Source organism: Pocillopora verrucosa, chromosome 3, assembly GCF_036669915.1.
Source record: "Pocillopora verrucosa isolate sample1 chromosome 3, ASM3666991v2, whole genome shotgun sequence".
Classification (NCBI taxonomy): Eukaryota; Metazoa; Cnidaria; class Anthozoa; order Scleractinia; family Pocilloporidae; genus Pocillopora; species Pocillopora verrucosa.
Window position 1 is genome coordinate 10,601,521 of NC_089314.1, and position 14,228 is coordinate 10,615,748.

At 42.0% G+C, this 14,228-nt stretch overlaps 1 protein-coding gene across 1 annotated transcript; it reads right to left on the reverse strand.

Annotated features, from left to right (window-relative positions):
* Positions 1-387: 387 nt before the first annotated feature.
* Positions 388-13,938, reverse strand: LOC136279537 (streptococcal hemagglutinin-like). The gene is made up of 10 exons (XM_066163479.1): positions 13,765-13,938; positions 12,792-12,930; positions 11,270-11,676; positions 10,251-10,361; positions 9,638-9,785; positions 8,667-8,824; positions 7,767-7,903; positions 7,196-7,247; positions 886-6,313; positions 388-791 (listed from the first exon to the last, which is right to left on the reverse strand). The coding sequence occupies exons 1-10, from the start codon at positions 13,936-13,938 to the stop codon at positions 388-390; spliced, it is 7,158 nt and encodes a 2,385-aa protein (XP_066019576.1).
* Between the last annotated feature and the right edge of the window lie 290 nt (positions 13,939-14,228).

Sequence of the window (14,228 nt, forward strand, 5' to 3'; positions counted from 1 at the left end):
GTACTTTGTTTGTTTTGAAAAGCATCGATGAGTATTTTTAATTATTTAAATGTTTTAAATATTCAAAAATACTTAAAAGTACCTCGGTAAAAATCATCTGGCGGCGGGGTGTTGATTGAAAAAAAACAAAGGCTCTATTAAACAAACGGATTTATTGAACTGATATCTGGTTCGATTGACTCTGTTTAGAATTAAGGAAGTAACAATGAAAGAGAATGTCAATATTGCTCAACGTAAAAAAAAAATGATAAGTGTTCAGATTCGATAATTATTTTACAAGGATTTGGCAAGACATTATTTAAAAAAAAAGAGTCCAACAAAAAATTAATTCAAACATTCGTATTTTGAAATTTAACTCTCTTTATCGACTGAGTTATTCCTCGCAAGTCAATGTCCATCCAAGGAATTTTTCACCGAAAGACTTCCTTGCGAGGCTCGCCTATGTTGTGAGTGAGGTGGACCCGAGGAGGGTCGTACTGGGGGACTATCCCTATCAGACGTCACCCCACTTGCGACGGTAGCACCATCAAGCCATGCACCCGACACTTTATGTCTGAGGTCAGCGGCTGTATCACTTGACAAACTGAGTATGCTAGAATCTGATTGGGTGGCACGGATTCCCACTGAGTCCTGGGATGAGGTAGCAATTAACAGAGATCTCCTCGGAGATGGTACTTTTGGTTGGAGGCTAGTTGGTGGAGATGGACTCATTCCAGAGCCACATGGGATGTTTTGTGCTGAGGTGGAACCTCTGGATAATTTCTCCATAGAGGAGACGGCTCTTGATACGCCTGTGGAGGAAAAAGATAGACAAAAAGGAAAATTAGTAATTCGGTATTCAATAAGATACTGTGTTATGAAATTGTACAGCCTTACTCAACTTACCTCCACTTAAGTGTCCAGTAGAACCTTGCCGTGAACCTAAATTGTCAGATGATGAAACATTTTGAACCATGAAGTCCACAGTGTCTATCACTGTTCTGGAAACCTTGCCAGTGGGAAGCCTCCCTTTACTGAGCCTTTGCATTCCAAGGCTTCCTTCGCTGTCACGCCTGAACTCTTTGCACGACCCAAGACACGAGGGACGAGAATGAGCGAGGTCTTTAGTTGGCTCGCCCGTCGTGTCCAACATTTTCTGAACAATATCATCAACAGTGTCGTGGATAGACCGTGACACGCTCATTTTCCTTGACAAGGGGAAACCTTCGAAATTGATCATTGCTGTTTTTTTCGTACTGAATTGTTCAAGTTGCTTCTCCTCCGTTGCGGCATGAGTCATTTCAATAAGTTGCCCTTTCGTGTCTCCTTCCTCCGAAAAGCATTTCTCTCCGGTCGTTATGAAAACACTCTGAAATTCCCTCTCGTCTTTGCCTCCGCCTTCCATAACCACATCCTCTTTCTCATTGTCCTTCAATACTGCCTTTTCTATAGAAGATTTTGTTGAGACTTTCGTCGAAATCGATTTTGGGCTCTTACGTTTGTCCGTGGAAACAGTAACGGTCCCTTTTTCTCCTGTTGCATCTGTGAACCTTCTCATGGTTGTCATGTCTACGCTAGAGGCCGGCCTTGAGTCTTCCTCAGCTCCTTCCGGAGTCAATCTCTTGTCCTGGATTAGTCTCTCTAAGCTACGAACACCTTTCTTGGAGCCCATGGTGATCTCAATATTCTTAGTTTTCCTCGATTCTTCACCAATCACCTGCACAATGTCTGATCTAAGTGCGATGTTCTCAACAGGGGATAAAACCCTATTAGGATCACTTTTTTCCATCAATTTTTCAGGAGACCGTACCAAATCTTTTGACAATTTTCTATCGGCGGGTTCCGTTTTCATTGTAGCCTGCTCTGACTCCGGACCCTTTGCAGATTGGCTTGCAGGTGTTTTAACTATTGTCATAGAGGTCTTGGACAATGCTAACTCTGTATCATCAGGGGCTTTCAGCGAAGACGATGCACTTCCAGCTACTCTTCCGGTCGATCCAGAGGATAGAGTGGCCTCTTCTGAAGAAATAAGGGGGGAAACCTGAGCGTTTTCTTTGGACATATTTGGAGAAAGTGAAATATTTTGTTCCGATGCATTCGAAGACTGGGTAGCTAATCCTTGAGAACCGCGTTCATTTGATGTAATTCTCTCAGAAGAATTTTGAGAAGATTGCCTGATTTTCTCCTTGGAAATACGTGACAGCACCTTTGTATTTTCAGTGGAAACACCTGGTGACTGCGTAACATCTCCCTTCGACGAACTCAGAGGCATCGTTGCATTTTCAAATGACCTACTTGATAGCTTTCTATCTTTCTCTTTGCAACCTCGTTTAGAAACGATGTTCTCGGTAGAGTCACGCGGCAACAATGATACTTTCTCAAGAGATCCACGAGGCGACTTTGTTGTTGCTTCTGTGGAGACACCTCGGGATGATAACACATTCTCTGCAGAAGAATGTTGTGATCGTGTGATGTTTCCTTTGGATCTACGTTGGGACAATATGGCGTTTCTGGTAGAAGCACTTGTGGACAACGTTGTGTTTCTCTTTAATGTTGCAAAGGACGAAACTATACTTTCTTTTGAAACAGTCGGTGAAGATATAACTTTCTGGCTTGAAGCACTTGTGGAGGGAGCTTTCGTTTGTTTTGACTCTCCTTGGGTCAAGGCTGCTATCTCGATCGACCTCCGGGAAGACGTAAGTCCTTTTTGCAAAGAGGCACTAGATGGAGTTGTCGTTTTCTCTGTGGAGGCATGAAGTTTAGAACTTTTTGGAGACGTTTTGATTTGAGTTTTAGATGATGTTCCCTTTGAAAGTATAGCTTTCTCTACAGAAGCACGGGGGGACATTGTGGCTTTCGAAGGTGAGCTGCGAGCAGATTGGACAATCTTTGCATCTGTTGTGCGCTGTGAATTAGACGCGTTTCTCACCGACGGTTTAGGCGAAGATAAAGTCAGACTTTCTCCTGAACTTCGTCGAGATTCTTCCTTTTTAGACAGGGAACTTCGAGATGACACCGGTAATGACAACTTTTCGGCTGAGGCACGAGACGAATGTAAGGCTTTTCCAGTGTTAGACATCGATTCCCCTTTTAAAGACTCCTTCGAAGCCCTGAGAGAAGTCTGGGAGGGAAGATTGAGCTTTTGTATCGACGTTTCCTCATGATGAGACGACGGGCCTTTAAGAGAGCTTGCACTCGACGAGGGCTTGCAGATTTTGGAGGCAGACTTACTTATATCTGGCAGACGAGAAGATAATGAAACTGAACGACGTCTTTTCGTTTCTTTACCCGAATAGACTTGTTCAGCGGCTACAAAGGAGTTTTTGGGAGATAAAGATGGCAGGCTTGTTACCGAACAAGTTGTCGTCTTTTGTTTCCATAAAACTTCGTAAGCCTCTACTCGGGCGGCAATCAAGGAACACTCAGAAGGGTTTAAATGAGGAAGGACAACATATGACTCGGAGGGAGAGATCTCGCAGCTCGCTGACTCTTCTCGTTTCTTTAAAATATCATACAAAGAGCCTTTTATGTCTAGGGAAGTACCTTGGTCGTTTAGGCTTGAGTCGGACACTGAACGCTCTGTCCTCGATAGCGCTTTATCTTCGGAGCAAAACTCTGGTCCTGGATCGGAAAGGCGTCGTCGAACAAGACTATTACTGGATGATTTTGTTTCGGCCATGTAACTACCTGAAGAAAAGGCTAGTTCTTTCTCGAGTTCTTCAATTGCCTGTGAGACAACAGAACTGGGACGATCCTCTCTGAAAGGAGTTGGAGGCCTATTTGTAGAGCTCAAGTAGCCAGTGTCACGGGGAATGTCGCTGCTGTCGCAGTGAATATGCAAACTTGAAGTTTCGTTAAACTGAACAGAACTTCTACGACGAGACTGAGGCCTGTCATCTGGAATGGGTTGGCTGAGAAATAATGACTTACAGGCAATCCTTGACTTTGCGATTTCAATGGCATTCTGCACAATTTTTGACGCTTTCGACATTAGGATATCTCTCTGATCATTGTATTCCTTGTCAGCCGAGTGATCCAAGGTAGGCTCCTCGTATTCTTCTGAATCGTCATCTATTTGGACAAAACACCACTCTGCCCCAAGATTTCTCAAAGCACCGTTTATCAGCTGCTCTACATAGGTTGTAACCTTCCAAAACAAGGTTCCAAGATGAGGATTACGTTCTGCTGAAGGTTCTTGGTGTTCTCCTGCCAGGCGGGTAATTGATCTTTCTGCAGATACAACTGCATTTAACGCCAGGTCTTTGGCAACTTTACAAATCTCCAAGTCTAGATAACTTGCCGAAGAGTCACCTTGTATTGAATCAAGTAGATTTTCAGCCGAAAGCACTGCATGAGTTGCTAAGTACCCTGTAGCTTCCTCTAACTCCTGGCCACCAATGAATCCTCGATCAAAGAGTTCACCCAAAGAAGCACGGATGGAAACTGTAGATACTTTTGCTGCTGCGTTCAGCAAGCCCGAGTCATCGTCGGCAACGTTTTGCAATGAAGCCTCGTCTTCGTGCAATTTAGAGAAAGATTTTGCAGCCGACTCAATTGCACTGCATCCAAGATCTCGAGACGCCACGGTTAATCCTTCCCTCTCGAGTTTTTGCAGAAGGTTGCCTGAGGAATCCATGAGAGTTTTGGAAATGTCAAGCGCAGTTTGTTTTATGTTTTCTTCCATTTGATCAGCGATGTTGTTGAGTCGCTGTATTGATGCTTTTGCCGATTTCAGAGCCTCCCGTGCAAGACTTCGTGCTGCAATGCACAAGTCTTGTTCGTTTCCTTGTAAAGTTTCCAACGAGGCACTCTTCGCAAAAATGGAATATTCCAGAGAACTCTCTGAGGCTTTTTGTAAACTCAATATAACTTCTTCCTCTGGTTCAATCGCGACTCCGTGAAACCTTTCCAACGATGCCTTCACAGAGTCAATTACATCACTCACCAGCTCGTGACTTGTTGATGTCAGATTCCACTCTTTCTTTTCCATTATCCGCTCGAGAGATCGTGTGGCTGAATCAACAGTGGCCTCTGCAATGTCTCTTGCGACTTCATCCAACTCTAAAGGGAGTTTATGCGTCTTTCCTTCTATCCTTGCATCAGAAACGATTTCCGCACGGTAGAACAATTCAAAAGATTCTTTTGCGGATTCCAATGCCGTGTGAGCTAAAGTTTGTGCTGCCGCTACCAAATCACTTTCGCGTGACAGGAAGTCTTTCTGCAAAGAACACGCAGCGGAAACAATAGCAGCACTTGCGATATCTTTACAAGCCTGTTCGTCATCGTCCATTTCCTCAACGTTTATGCCAAGTTTTTCTAATGATATCTTCCCTGCATGCACAGCATCCGTTGAAAGTTTCCTGGCCGTCAAATCTTCCAGATCGCATTGTCCAGAGAATGTGTCAGAGGTACTAGCCATGGCCTGAGCGATACCTTTTGCGGATTTCACGAGACACTTAAAAATCGTAACATAATGATCCTCGTCTTCATCATCTGTTTCAACTTCTATGCCATATAACTTCTGAACTGCAGATCTAGCCGCTGCGACAGCGTCAGAGGCTGAAGAGCGTGCTGCTATCAAATCGCAATCGTCCTTACTTAAGACATTTTCCAATGATCTGCTGGCCGATATGATAGCAGCCATTGTGAGCTCTTTGGCGCACTTATCCAAGGTCGTCGAAAACTGAAATTGGTCTTCATCGACGATGGCTTCAAGCTCCACCTTGTGTAAGCGTTCTATGGACGCTTTTGCGGAATTCACGGCCTCAATAGCCAGAGATCGCGCCATGATCACTTCCGGAGCGTCTTGCATCTTTCGCGTAGCCGATATGATAGAACCTGCCACTATGGCCTCAGCGCATTCATCCAGATCATGAGAGATTTGCTGCGCAACCTTCTCACGTGCCCTGTCGATAAGAGTCACAACTATCTCTTTGGCAGTTTTGCGTGACGAGATCACGTCTTCTCTGGCCCTGTTAATGGCAATGTTTACAATCTTTTGAACATGTCGCCATCGTTCCGCTTCATCAACGGCGAGGGAGACATTCTCTATCACTTGTAGTATATACTTCCTCACTTTGGATCTTAAATCGTCTGACTGGTTATTGGCTGATTTTTTCTGTGCAAAGTTTATGACTTCCTGAACGTAATTGGAATTTTTTCTACAAGTTTCCAGCATCTCATGGCGATCTAATGCCTCTGAAGCGTTTGAAATTATATCAAACACGATGTGGTGAACTTTCTCTCGCAAAGCGAACTCAGCTTTTAACCGCGTCCAAAGTTTCTCCAACTTGTGCAATTCTTCTCTCTCTCGATCCATATTTTTCTCTGAAAGCTAACAATTATATGAAATAAGTCACAATTTACCGAGTTACGCCCCAGAATCACGCTCATATCTCTACTACAATTTCGTGAAAACAATCAGTAAGGATGGCATGCTAGGAAATCTTCCCTTTGGTGGAGATTGTAATGCTCATATAAACCGGAAGTTATTGATACCAGATGTTTGCTTGGAACTAGGTAGGATGTTAAAAAAAACCATCATGGCGTCCGCTGATGATCACATGGATGTAACATGTCTGTTTTCAGCTGTTTGCTAAATCCTTGTTAATCTTATACATTTCACTTTGAAGTCCATTTGAAACATCAAATGGAATTAGAAAGTTAACTTGTTTTACGTCATTGTGTGAATAGTCTATTTCGAGTTCAGTTTATTGGAAGAAAGGGAAACCGAAGAAGAAGTGGTCGAAAGAGGAAAGGCATAGAGGCAGACACACACTGAAGGTAACGAAGAAGCAGGATGGGGCAGAACAAAGTAAGAAGCGGAGCAAGGAAAGAAACAAATGGAAGCGGAAGGAAGACAAAAGGGAAAGTGAGAGGGAATTGGGAAATCAGAAGAGGTTGCGAAGTTCTGCATTGTTACAGATGTCACTTTTTGTATGAGCTTGTGCAGAATTCTACTTAATGAGAGCTTGGTTTTATTCTCGATCGTTTTGAAAGATAATTAGATCTCTACCTCTTCTAAACGGAAAAGTTGGCGTCAATAAACAATTTATGATCGTCTAGTTAGGAATATTCTCATTGTGACCAAAATGGTATAACAATTCTCATTTAAAGGTGATTTTCTCTCGTGGATGATCATACAATGCCAGGCACTCGGGTGTACCTCCATACGCCTTTTTATCATAAAACACATCTATACTGAACAAAATCTTACCTTTCTTAGCTGATCGCCTTCTCGTGTCTTCTTCCCCGCAGAAACGACACCACTTCAAAACAGAACGATAAAGAGAGTGAGAGACGGGTAGGACAAAGAGATAGAAAATTTCGAAGGTGAATCGCTCATTTGGGCATTTATTTGCCATTTCTTTAGGTTTTCGCCCTGCGTCGTCCGAAGAAGAAAGCGACAATAGAGTGAGACATAAACATCACAAATGACGTATACTCCGTTTTCCGCGTGGGTTTAAAATGCAAGGCTATCAAACATGTCAGGGATCAAAAAAAACCCAGGTCACCCCTAGACAACACATTTCCAAGGAATGGATCGAGGCCCTAAGGTCAAAGGAAAGGACAACTCTGAGAAAGATTGTTCCTTTCTTCTTTCGAAAAATCACTAAGGAAAAACCAAGAAGGGAGATAAGGGGGGGAGGGGGTCAATTTTGTAAATAACTATATCATTTACTTCATATGTTCTTCATTTATTCATCTTGAGAGTGTTTGTTAGGGGGCAGGTGAATTATTGCATCCTTTGCCCCGATCATTTTTCTCCTTCTTTTTTACTGTATTACCTGTAAACTACATTGTCTTTGATTCCAAATTCTTCTTCAAGGGATGACTTTAAATCCCACACGCTTGACAACCGAGACCTCCGACGTTTTTCTCGACCCCGACCGCTAGCTTTGGTCTGAAGCGAAACTCTACGTCCCTAAGGAGCACATCAGCGAAAAGTTACCACTTATGCGTCTGCTTCCTTCCACGCGAAAATTCCAAGGATGGGGGTACTTAGCCTAAACGGGTATATGTCATCGAACCGGGAGTAGTCATCCGAATCTTGAGCCTAAATTAGGACTGGGGAAAACTAAGAGAGGGGGGGTGCCTATGGTGCCTTTGACCCAATCCCTTAGTGGGAGAGGGTCACAAGTTTTTAAACAGAAATTTACCAACCTTACAATTCAGGTTGTCAAAACGCAAAAATATAAATAATCTGCATTAGCATGTATTAATACTTTCCAGTGCTACATATTCATTAATTTGCCGGTCCCTCTCCCCGCATGAATACGCAAGATTAAACAGCGATGAAGGTTCCCTGAGGTCAATATGCCACAAGTTGTTATCCAACACAGGGTAGAAAAAAATAAACGGATAATTCTAACCGAAGCCAAGGTTGATGACTTGAAAGTATACTATATCCCGGAATTTCCTTACAATGTCCCCCTCCTACCCTAAACAAGCACAAATTGGGATGATAAAACACCCTGTGTGGTGTTTTGATCTCATGGGTTCCCTCTATCAACAAATGTAGCTATGTTCTCAATTGAGACAAAAAGCTCGCCATTACTGATAAAATGATCAGTTGATCTTTCCCCATAGAGAGATATAATTTGGCATGCAATTCGCAAATACTCAGAGCACTTTTGATATTGCCATATGCGTTCCTCTTTTCCAGAGAACCAATAGTCACTTCTGACCTGCTTTTCATGCCTCTCTCGAATCCAAGCATGTTTCTGCTTCCATATTTTTAAGTCTTTCAACTTATTCTCCCTCATTTTCTCAAGGAAAAGCTCCGCGTTGTGATGTTGCTTTACAAGAGTATTGCGCCTCTTTTGCAAACACTGATCATGTTGTTCTGAAAGGGAGAAAACATAAACATATAACGGAATTATTCTATAACAGCGAACGTATTTATCTTCGGTAAATTCTTTTCTATTTATCCTCCGCGACATCGATTTATACATTTACTCTTCGTTAGAAAAATGCTTGAGTGGCATTTAACGATTTCCAAAGAAAAAAGAACCAACCACGATTCTATTAACACACTCAACGCTTTCGATATTGCTTAGGGATCCTAGCGTATGCTGGGCGCTTGTCACATATGTACTCACCTTGTAGCTGGCCTAACCCACGACAGAGTTTTCAGCAACCCAGTGGCAGAGTATTGGAGCACAGAATTCGCAGGTCTGGGGTTTGATTCTTTATGAGACCCAAATTTTTTTGGTTCTTTTGTAAAGCGAATAACATCTTTCAACATTCGACGCCCGTACTCAAAATCTAACGATTTATCTTGTCCAATATCCATACAGAACTAGGATTATTACAATTGGGTTAGGAATGTTTGCAAACGACGTTTTTAATCCAAAATGTCTGTGTCATCGCAATTTTTGATTGAGTGTTGAAGTAGTCCGAGATTGTATTATGTTACTTCACTTGGCTCTGTGATTGGTCAAGAAAACTCGTGCCACTCTCTCAACCAATCAGATTCAAAACTAAAGCCAATAACAACTTGGTCGCCCGCGTTTTCCCGCGCTTTAGGCAATTTGGTTGGTTTTACTTTGAGTTCTCATATCAAACGTATTTTCCTTTCTTTTGATCGGCTGTTGTCATTGGCTTTGCTTTTACGACACGAAAAGCGCTCCATATTTAAAGCAAAGGATTGGTTTACCTCGGCTTTTACGACGCTGTTTCTCCACAATCGAAGTCCTTCTCGCTACATTTCTCTCAAACTCTAGTCTTTCATCTTCTACCTGTTTGCGTTTTTCTTCCTGTCGAACCAACAACATTGCGCAACGGCGCTTCCAATTCTCCCTCATCTAAAAAAAAAAAGCAGTGGAAACATTACAATAAGATTTTGTCTGAGTCTGTACAGGAAAAAGAAATGAAGTGGTTACCTTCTTAGCGCGCTAATGTGTCGTGCTTTTCGCACATGTTAGAGTTAACATTGCATTGGAGTTTGCTCAACGAGTGGTACACGCCAGCTTCTATCCATCTACAAATCTGAATTTTTTTTTCGCAATGGTTGTCAAATCATGATTTTACTTATTTCTTGCAATCCTAAGGTTTTGCAAACCTACGCCCTGAAACTGACTCACAATGAAAACCTTGGGACAACTTCCCAATCCCCGTTTTCCCGCGCTCGACCCTCGAGTTGTCATTGGTTCATCGAGTTGCATTCTATCCTTTACTGAGACCGATTTGCTCTTAGTTTCAAAACGTCGCATGCTGAGCTAGTTCAAGAATGCTGAGATACTAAAGTAGTCAGAAGAAAATATGTCTACCCTTTGTTCTTTTTCTTCCACCATAGACTGTTTTTTCTGTTGCACCAATGATTCTCTTTTTCTGTCTTCATAATTTCGTTTCACGAGGAGGCGAATTTTAGTTTTCTTACCCTGCAAAAATAAATCGATAAAAAAAAATTAAATTAGCCGGTGGGCAGGGAGGGGGCCAGACAGGCAAATAGCTCAAGGTCATGTCGTGGGGAACTTGCTGCGCTCCAACTCCACTCCAGTAAATTATAAAAACGTAGCTACTGAGCGGGAGGGCCGGTCGGGAAAATATCTGGCTGGAGGTGATAATGTGTGGCACTCGCTGCCCTACACTTCCACTTCAGTAAGTAATATACACTTACTGTATGGTCCCAAGGGAAACAGTTAGTTTTGTTTTCCTGAGAGTTCTGATGTTTCCCTCGACTTCGTCTTGAGAAACATTAGGACTCGAGGACATGCTGTTGTGTTCGGAGCGCGGGCAACAACTGCGCAATTGTATCCCGGTCGGGATACATTTGAATTTGATCAGAGCCACGTAACCAAGAATCAACCAATCACAGTGCTCGTTTCAATGAGTGAAAGTCTAGGTATCCAACACCATAAAATTATCGACTGAGCGGAAGGACTGGACGAGGAAACATTTGAGTCGAGGTCGTGACGTACGAACCGAGCACAGTGAGCTCTACATGTCAAAACATGTAGAGCTCGCTGCGCTCGGTCCATACGTATTACATGTCAAGGTAATAAGGCGTACGCAAGCCTGTGAGCAGCAGGACCGTACAGCTTCTAACAGCTTCCCCCCTCCCTCCCTCCCTCCCCCTCCCTTCCTCCATTCCTCCCTTCCCCCTCCCTTCCTCCATTCCTCCCTTCCCCCTCCCTCCCCAAATAAATCCATGAAATTATGAATAAATAACTGTAAATATATGAAAATCATACATGTGAACTGCGGACAAAGAAACGTTCCTTCGTCTTCAAGTTCATATATATGATTTTCATATATTTATATTCAAAGTTATTTATGTCTAACACGCCTTGGTTTCCGTTTCATTCTTTTGCAGTTCTCTATCAGCGAGATGCTTCTCTCTTTCACTTGCTTCCCTGTCCTTTTTTCGCCTCACGGCTTCTTTGTACTCTTCCCTCCTCTTCCGATCTTTCGCTTGTAGTTTTAGGTACTTTTCCCTGTCTGTTTCACGCTTTTTGACAGCGCGTTCTTTCAGATCTCTAGCCTTCTGTTCCCGCAACCGCACGATGCTGTACAGCTCTTTGTCCCGAAGAAGACGTTCCCTAGCTTGCTTCTCTTTCCAGAGCTGAAGCTCAAGCCGACGCTGTCTTCGGCGTTCCTGATGCATTCGATCTAACTTAAGCTTTCTAATCCACTGGCGAAACATGTTGAATTCAAGAAGGGTACATTTTATAAAGCCGCTGTTTGTGATGAAACCTTCAGTACAAACCAAGAAAAGATTCAAAGTAAGCAAACAATGATTAACAATTATTAAATTTCCAGCTCCGAACATCAAGTTTCTAGTGTTTTGATTGGTTTACTCATTTCCAGTTGTCAGCTCATATTTCGATTCACCTCATACGGGAATGCATTGCACCAACTGTTGCGGAGCTGAAAAGGCTCCTAATATCCAACGTTCAGGATTTAATGAAATTTAAGCAAACAATTGTTTCATACGCGCTCGCTGGATACGAAACTGGTTATAGCCAACTCGGTACTATGCACTTCGTTGGCTATTTACCATCTCATATTCAACAAGCGCTTAAGGAATAATTGTTAATTATTCATAGTAGGAGGTTAATACTGGTCACTGATAATAAGGTTTTTAAATAATTTAGTATACGGAAACAAGAAAATCAGTTTATTTCTCCCTATATTCTCCCGAAAATGGTTAGAAATTAAACTCCTGACGCGCAATTTGTCTCTTCAGCTGCTCGGGGGTGAATACAACTGGCTAATCGCTTCAAAACTAGCCAATCAGCGCGCGCAAAAAACCACTATTCGCCTATGTGGTCTCTACTGATCATTGCTGAATAATCAAGATTTCAATCGAGTGGTATAAAAAAGGACTCAAAGTCAATCAGAAGAAAATGGAAAATATTACAAGAAGTCAATGAAAACTTAAAGTTGAAACGAGTGAACAGCGTGAACTTTGGAAATCTCGTGTGAGCAAATCATACTTGGCTCTAGTTTCCAAGCCTGTTACAGGCTTTCAGCAAGTCAGAAGGATGCTAAATCCGTGCAAAATAGTCAGTGCGATAGTGGCGGCAGTGTAAAAACCGAAGTAACTGTTACTGAAATGTACAATCGCTTGGTCATGAAAAGTCTGGGTACAAGACTATACGCGAGCAGACCCAAACCCCTTCGTTTTTTCACTCCTCCGCTTCTATCGAACTGCTTCCTTCCACGCTTCGTTTCACTCACTAAAAGTAAAGAGCAGGCTATAGTGGAGAGAGTAGCGCACGTTTTCTTGACCGATAACAGGGCGTAGTAACGCGAAACCAAAGCATTCTGGGATTATGAACGATATTCAATTGGAAATTGCCGCTTACCTTTGTCGACAAGTCTGCGCTTCATGGCTGGACTCTGAAAGTAATCCTTCAAATGAGGGTCGTGTAGTACATTGTACTGTGGCGGTGAACTATAGGGATCTGTCAGATCAAAATCAGCATCGGCTGGTGTCTCTCGCAGCTGAAATAATAAAGTATATACTTGAATTCCATCAAACTAAAAAATTTTTTGTAATTTTTTGAGATACGAAAATAAAGTCTTAGTTTTGACAGCTTCTACCATATTCATCATTGTAAGAAATAGCGATGCAACAGAAAGGCAAAGTTCCTTTTTTTCTCTTAAGTAAATACATTGGGTTCGGTTGCGATCATTATTAGTATTGTTATATTATGAGCACTACTTCTTTATTATTGCAATTAATATTATTTTTATATCCATTTTGAAATCATCGATGATCCTCGCAATCTGATTGGCTCTCATTGGTGCGATTTTTTTCATGAATCGCACTATTTTTTGCTCGAAATTGCATTTTTTTCCCAATCAATGAGACAGCTTTACAGAGTTTTGAATGTCTACCATAAAGCGAACTTTCCTCTACCCAAAATTCACCCCGGATGAAACAGAAACAAAGAAAATAGATTTTTTTTTTTGCCACACACAACTTGCTTTGACGCCTTCTTAACATAACACTGAGCTAACGCCAGATTTTAATTTGAGCTATCTTACAGCCTACATGTCTAGTTCTGGGAACAGTGATGTCCAAGTCCGCTAGTTCTATATAAACTGATACCCTCTTGAAATCAAACATGTTTATTAAACGCGGTTGAAAAGCTTTTATTCATAAAAGCTGCCGTTTCACTCATTGGCATTCACAAACTAGTACTACCTGAAACTTATAGAAAATTCCGTTTTCAGTTCTTTGTTTCTGATTTCTATTTAGTTGAACCCGGTTTAACTTAATACGTTTTGTTCGTGAGATTGGGGTATAATGAAGAAACGATATGAAAGACTCACCTTTTGAGACAGTTTAGTTGTGCAAAATTTTATCGATCGTTCAGAACCAGGAATCAATGGAAATTTTCTGCTTAAGCTCATCAGATCCTCTCGCATGACACACTTTGGTTTGAATTCCAGCACCTTAGAGCTGTCCCCGCTTGCAGCAGAAAACACGTACTCTAGAGCATCCATGATTTTGAGAAGAATTCTAAATTTTGGTTTCTCCTTCTGTTAAATTCTTCACCAAAACAGGTTTCTCACCCGAAAGTACAGTCCGTGATTGAACATTCATGGGATGTCTTTTCAGACTAAACTTTGCGAAAACACTGTACGTCATAGTAAGAAAATTAATGACGAAAGGAGATATCCGCGCGCGGAGACATAAAGCGTTCGAAGAAATTTCCAAATTCGATTTGATTCTAAAAGTTAAAATTCTAGGATTCCCATTTGTTATGAATCTGACTTCCGAAATTCGGCCTTCT